We start from the raw sequence: 6,110 nt of genomic DNA, 5'->3' as shown, positions 1-6,110 counted from the left end.
TACTACAATTTTAGTTTAATCGAGATACAACCTAGGCTAGCTCCCTTGGTTCAACCCTGTGTATTGTAATAATTCATATTATGAAGCTGTATTCAAGAAAAAACATATGATTTGGTACAAAATGGGGACTTGTGCAAAATTATTTAGACAAGATAGAGAATTTCTGAATTATGTTGGTAATTCTACTGTTATCTTGGCCCTGCATCTGCTTATATAATGTGCATCATCAGAATGCTTCTTTTGCTTTTCATTCATAAAGTTAAAGATGATAAATCCCAGCGTATACAGGAAAAGAAGAGGAAATAAGAATACAAAGTAAAGGCAAAGTGAATATCATGCATGAAAAGCAACTAAGACCCTCTTTATCATTCCTTCTTTATACTCACTTATCTTAAAACATTAAAACTCATCATCTTCAGTGGAGTTTTTGAAGTTCACTATTTCTTTTCTGTATTGTTTAAAAGAATATATGACCTCATTTCATCCACAACATTGCCATGGCTACTAAGTTTTCTGATATGAAGGTTCTTATTATTTCTTTAATCTTGTATCTTTTTCTTGCTGTGCCATGTTCTTCTTATACTTCATTGCATGGCTTCTCTCTCAGAGGACAGTCCTCAATTCTAGTAACTCTTAAACAATCATTCCAAGTCTCCGACCCTTCTTTGAATTCTTGGAATGTTACAAATTATAATTCCCTATGTTCTTGGGCTGGCGTAAGATGCGACACTAAAAAAAAGTTTGTACTTACTCTAGACATCTCAAATTTAAACCTCTCTGGCTTTCTTTCATCTGCAATCACTGAACTCAGGACACTTGTCAATATTTCAGTTGCTGGAAATGGTTTATCAGGCAGTTTTCCCCAAGAAATCCATAAGCTGTCGAGGCTTCGATATCTTAACATTTCGAGTAATCAGTTCAATGGAAGTTTGGACTGGGATTTTTCAAGATTGTTGGAACTTGAAGTTTTGGATGCTTATGACAATGGTTTTTCAGGCTCGCTTCCTTTAAGTGTTACTCGCCTAACAAAACTGAAGCATTTAAACTTGGGAGGGAATTTCTTTTCGGGTACTATACCACCTAGCTATGGAGGCCTAATGCAGCTTAACCACTTGTCATTAGCTGGTAATGATTTGCGTGGTTTTATTCCTAGTGAGCTTGGTAATCTTACTAATCTGGAGAAGCTTTTTTTGGGTTATTTTAATCAATTTGAGGGTGGGATTCCGAAGGAGTTTGGTAAGCTGATCAACTTGGTTCATCTGGACCTTGCTAATTGTGACTTGGAAGGTCCAATTCCAACTGAATTAGGCAATTTGGGAAAACTAGATACATTGTACTTGCAAAAAAATCAGTTATTTGGCTCAATTCCATCTCAGCTGGGAAACCTCACTAGCTTGAGGTTTCTCGATCTTTCACTCAATGCCCTATCAGGTGAAATCCCAGTCGAGTTTTCAGCATTTCAGGAACTTACTGTTCTTAATCTTTTTATTAACAAACTTCATGGGAATATACCTCACTTCATCGAGGAGTTACCTAACTTGGCAGTCCTGAATCTGTGGAGGAATAACTTTACGGGATCAATTCCTTCGAATCTTGGAAAGAATGGCAAGCTCACTGAACTTGATCTCTCAACCAACAAGCTGACTGGTTTTCTTCCAAAGTCTCTATGCTCTGGAGGAAAACTGAAGATCTTGATACTCCTCAACAATTTTCTTTTTGGGCCTTTACCAGATGATCTTGGGAGCTGTGAGACGCTATCAAGAGTTAGGTTGGGGCAGAACTTTTTTAGTGGATCAATTCCAAGAGGGTTCCTCTACTTGCCTCAACTGTCACTCATGCAACTCCAAAACAATTACCTGTCGGGGCGATTCGAGGAGGAGGACAGCTCTGTGTCATCTGAACTTGATGAGATGGATATCTCAAACAATCACATGTCAGGTTCTCTTCCTAATTCTCTTGGAAAATTTTCAGGCCTAAAGATTCTTCTGTTGAGTGGAAATAATTTTACTGGTGAAATTCCATATAGTATAGGCCAGCTAAAAAGCATCTTAAAGCTTGATTTGAGTAGAAATAACTTTTCTGGCAAAATCCCACCTGAAATTGGAAACTGTACTTCACTTGCTTATTTAGACTTGAGCCAAAACCAACTTACAGGCCCTATCCCAGTTCAAGTGTCCAAAATTCAAATTCTCAATTACCTCAATATCTCATGGAACCACTTGAGCCAAGGTCTACCTAAGGAAGTTGGATACATGAAGAGCCTCACATCAGCAGATTTTTCCCATAATAATTTCAACGGTTCGATTCCTGAAACTGGACAATATTCATTCTTCAACTCCACATCCTTCATTGGCAATCCTGACCTATGTGGATCAAACTTGAGCCCATGCAACATTTCATCAACCTCGCCATTACAAGCCAAAGACCAAGATGCTAAAAAATCAAAGGTACTCGGGAAATATAAGCTAATGCTTGCATTAGGCCTCTTACTGTGCTCCCTCATATTTGTCATTTTAGCAATTGTCAAGACACGAAAGTCAAAGACAAGTTCACATACTTGGAAGCTCACAGCATTTCAGAAGCTAGAATTTGGAAGCGAGAACATCTTAGAATGCTTGAAAGATAACAATATAATAGGGAGAGGTGGAGCAGGGGTTGTTTATAGTGGAAGAATGCCAAACGGAGAGCAAGTCGCAATCAAGAAGTTGGGAATAAGCAAAGGTTCCTCTTCCCATGATAATGGCCTATCTGCTGAAATTAAAACATTAGGCAGTATTCGACATAGGTACATTGTCCGATTGCTTGCATTTTGTTCTAATAAAGAGATGAATTTGCTTGTTTATGAGTACATGCCAAACGGAAGTTTAGGTGAAGTTCTTCATGGAAAGCAAGGTGGCTGTCTCAAGTGGGATACAAGGTTAAAAATAGCCATAGAAGCTGCCAAGGGCTTGTGTTATTTGCACCACGATTGTTCCCCTTTGATACTCCACCGCGACGTGAAATCTAACAACATTTTACTTGCTTCTGATTTTGAGGCTCATGTAGCTGATTTTGGATTGGCCAAGTTCTTGCAAGACAATGGAACGTCAGAATGCATGTCAGCAATTGCTGGCTCTTATGGCTATATTGCTCCAGGTACACCTTTCACTAAACAAATGCCATTCACTGTTTCATTTTTAAAATCAGTAGACTTAAATATTTTAATTTAAATTTAGTCTTAAGTTGGCACTAATATATCATATACTAATGCTCTCCTCCAAATTTTTATAACTAGAGAGACATGTAAAGTAGTCAAAGAGACTAAATGCAGCACTGTGTTTAAAGAAAATTTTACTTTGGCTTTTATTGTAGCTTCTTGTTGATCCTTTATAAACCATAATCAGTGCTAGCCCCATAAATTACATATCCCTGTTGACTCAATCTTAAAACTAAAGTAAGGGTATCTCTTTTCTTAAATCCAAGGTTTTGCCTCTCTAAGAATGTTGATTGGGATCTTAGATTCACTTTCCCCCTAAACCTATAAAGTATAACTATAGAATACAGACATAAAGAATAATTCACCTTTATCTTTATTATAACTTTTAGTAAATGCTTTCCCCTAATTCCTTTAAAGACAAGAAATTCACCCTTTGAGTGAATGTTAAAGACATTATTCACATTTAACAGTTTTACATTTGAATTACTAAGCCTAACTTGATGTGTTTAACATGTGACAGAGTATGCATATACGTTAAAAGTTGACGCGAAGAGTGATGTTTACAGCTTTGGTGTAGTACTCCTAGAGCTTATAACAGGCCGAAAGCCAGTTGGAGGATTCGGAGAAGATGGTATGGATATTGTTCAATGGACTAAAATTCTAACAAACTGGAGCAAAGAAGGGGTGGTGAAAATCCTCGACGAGCGCCTAAAAAATGTCCCCTTAGACGAAGCAATGCAGATGTTTTTCGTGGCAATGCTCTGTGTTCAAGAGCACAGCGTGGAGCGCCCTACCATGAGAGAAGTTGTTCAGATGCTTTCGCAAGCTAAACAACCTAATACATTTCAAATCCTATGATTGTTGCAATAGTTTATAAGTTTATGTACCAAAAAATGAAGTGGTTAGTGATTTAGGTGGCTGCATTAGCAAAATTATTAAGAGGTCATATTGCAGTATGAAGTTCAGTAGTTAAGAGTAAATATAGCAGTGTTTTGTATTTGTTTTGTTGCTCTTTTTAAGCTTCTTTGTTCTTGTAAAATGCTGGAGTGTAGTGAGCCTGATGAGACTGAGGCTCTTTTCTTCTTTAACTTTTTCTGCTTATGTTAAGGTACATAACAATATTATGTTGATTAAAGAGAAATGTGCAGCACATCTAAATGGACTCAATTATTGTGCCATCATTTCTGCAGTCTCAACATATGTTGTGCTGGCTATCAATCAAACCACATATTGGACTAAGGGTGTTTTATGTCTATTTTTTTGTATTTCTATCATGGTTTTACACTTGTACCCAAGTATATGGATTCAGCATTTTAGTGCTTTTCATGAATTTACTTGGCCTGGTACATTTTGAAAGTTTGTAGGCATTACTTGTCTTTATTCATAACTTGTTACCGGGATAGATGTCGATATGTGCAGCCTTTACCCATATTTAAAATGAGTTATAAAATTTTCGAAAAATGAAAAAAGAAACTCGACAGACCATCAGTGCACTGCACACACTGGCTAGCCAAAGAATGTTGATGCAGGGCTAAAATAGAAAAAAAAGCCTGTAAACTATTTCTAGTTGATATTGTTCGTACTGAAGTCCCGATAACAAACTTTCAACAATTTGAGTCTGGAGTTTGTGACTATTCAAACTGTGTAATTGAACTTTAAAACTATGTGTAGTCTTTTGTGAAGAACAATGATCTGAGTGATGACTTCACCATTTTCTACAACACAATTTTAAGATTTAGTGCTAAAAATATGATAAATAATTAGTCCTTATTAATGACAATCTGTTAGGAATTATCTCACACAGTTTATGAGAGGTGCAAATTACTAGAATATAAGATTGTATGAAGTTGTCTCACATTGTAAGGGGCAGATTGCTATAGATCGGTTCAAAGCCGACAATATTATACTAATGTCTGCTCAACAAGCTCAACAACCTCATCAAACACGTATTCTTCTCCTCCGTTAAAATCCGTGCGGGTTCGGTCCAAATCAAATAATATCATACTAATGTAGCAACCAAAATCTTGGCACCCGTACCATGAGATAGTGCCGGCTATTGTAGTTAAGGGATGAGAACTTTAACATAAATAAGAAATAAATTAAAAAATTAATATTTTAGATGGATCAACAATGCTCAGCATTTCAAGGATTGGATATAGATGCTCCGATGCTTAACGTGGAGAATGAGAATGCACAATGTCTCATCACTCATCCTATAAAACAGTGATACAAGGACAGACATCTCATAGTATTTCTTTTTATGGGCTCCTGGGCTTAAATTCGATGTCCATATAGATGCTATAGCTCATTATTAAGTTTAACAACTTTCCTAGAACTGAAAATTATAACCCAAACCTTACACCACATATTTAATTTCCCCTACATCCTAATCCTATTGCTGTTGCAATCCAAAAAAATATTATACTATCCTGATAAAAAAAATATTATACTGATAGTAAAAAGATATTATACTAATAGTCAGTGTAAATAAGTTAATCCGATTTGGCATGATTGTTATTAATGTACCAGTACTCATTATAGGAACACTGTTCTATATAAATACAAACATTTACAGAGTATGAACAATTTAAGTTGAAACTAATAGTGATAATATTCTTATTAAAGAAAGTAGTATTTTTGAAAATCTAAAAATAAGATAAAAGTGCAAATTTAATATTTGATGATTTAGAATATAATTTAAAGTAAAAATTAAATAAGAAAATATTTTATCAAAATTGTATATCAATTTAAATATCATGAAAAGTTAATGAAACGAATTATGCTATACATTGTTTCTTTAGGAAAAATGAAAATAAAATTAAACTTAATATACAAACATATATTAATGAAAATATTAAAAAAAATTTATTTAATATAGATGAAAAAGAATTCTAATGCACAAACTAATACTAAC

The 6,110-nt window shown here is 35.1% G+C and overlaps 1 protein-coding gene across 1 annotated transcript; it reads left to right on the top strand.

Annotated features, from left to right (window-relative positions):
• Positions 1 to 289: 289 nt before the first annotated feature.
• On the top strand, positions 290 to 4,284 carry LOC141671372 (uncharacterized). Its single transcript, XM_074477593.1, has 2 exons — positions 290 to 3,135; positions 3,717 to 4,284. The coding sequence occupies exons 1-2, from the start codon at positions 498 to 500 to the stop codon at positions 4,052 to 4,054; spliced, it is 2,976 nt and encodes a 991-aa protein (XP_074333694.1). The 5' UTR covers positions 290 to 497; the 3' UTR covers positions 4,055 to 4,284.
• Positions 4,285 to 6,110: the final 1,826 nt, after the last annotated feature.

Source organism: Apium graveolens, chromosome 7 (assembly GCF_009905375.1).
Source record: "Apium graveolens cultivar Ventura chromosome 7, ASM990537v1, whole genome shotgun sequence".
Classification (NCBI taxonomy): Eukaryota; Viridiplantae; Streptophyta; class Magnoliopsida; order Apiales; family Apiaceae; genus Apium; species Apium graveolens.
Note: the sequence above shows the minus strand (reverse complement) of the source record. Positions and strands in the feature narration are given on the sequence as shown.

Bases quoted from the DNA above. Each gene is read 5' to 3' on its own strand.
- LOC141671372 (XM_074477593.1), top strand. From the start codon at position 498: ATGGCTACTAAGTTTTCTGATATGAAGGTTCTTATTATTTCTTTAATC. The intron at 3,136-3,716 runs GTACACCTTTCA...AACATGTGACAG, and splicing joins TTATGGCTATATTGCTCCAG to AGTATGCATATACGTTAAAA.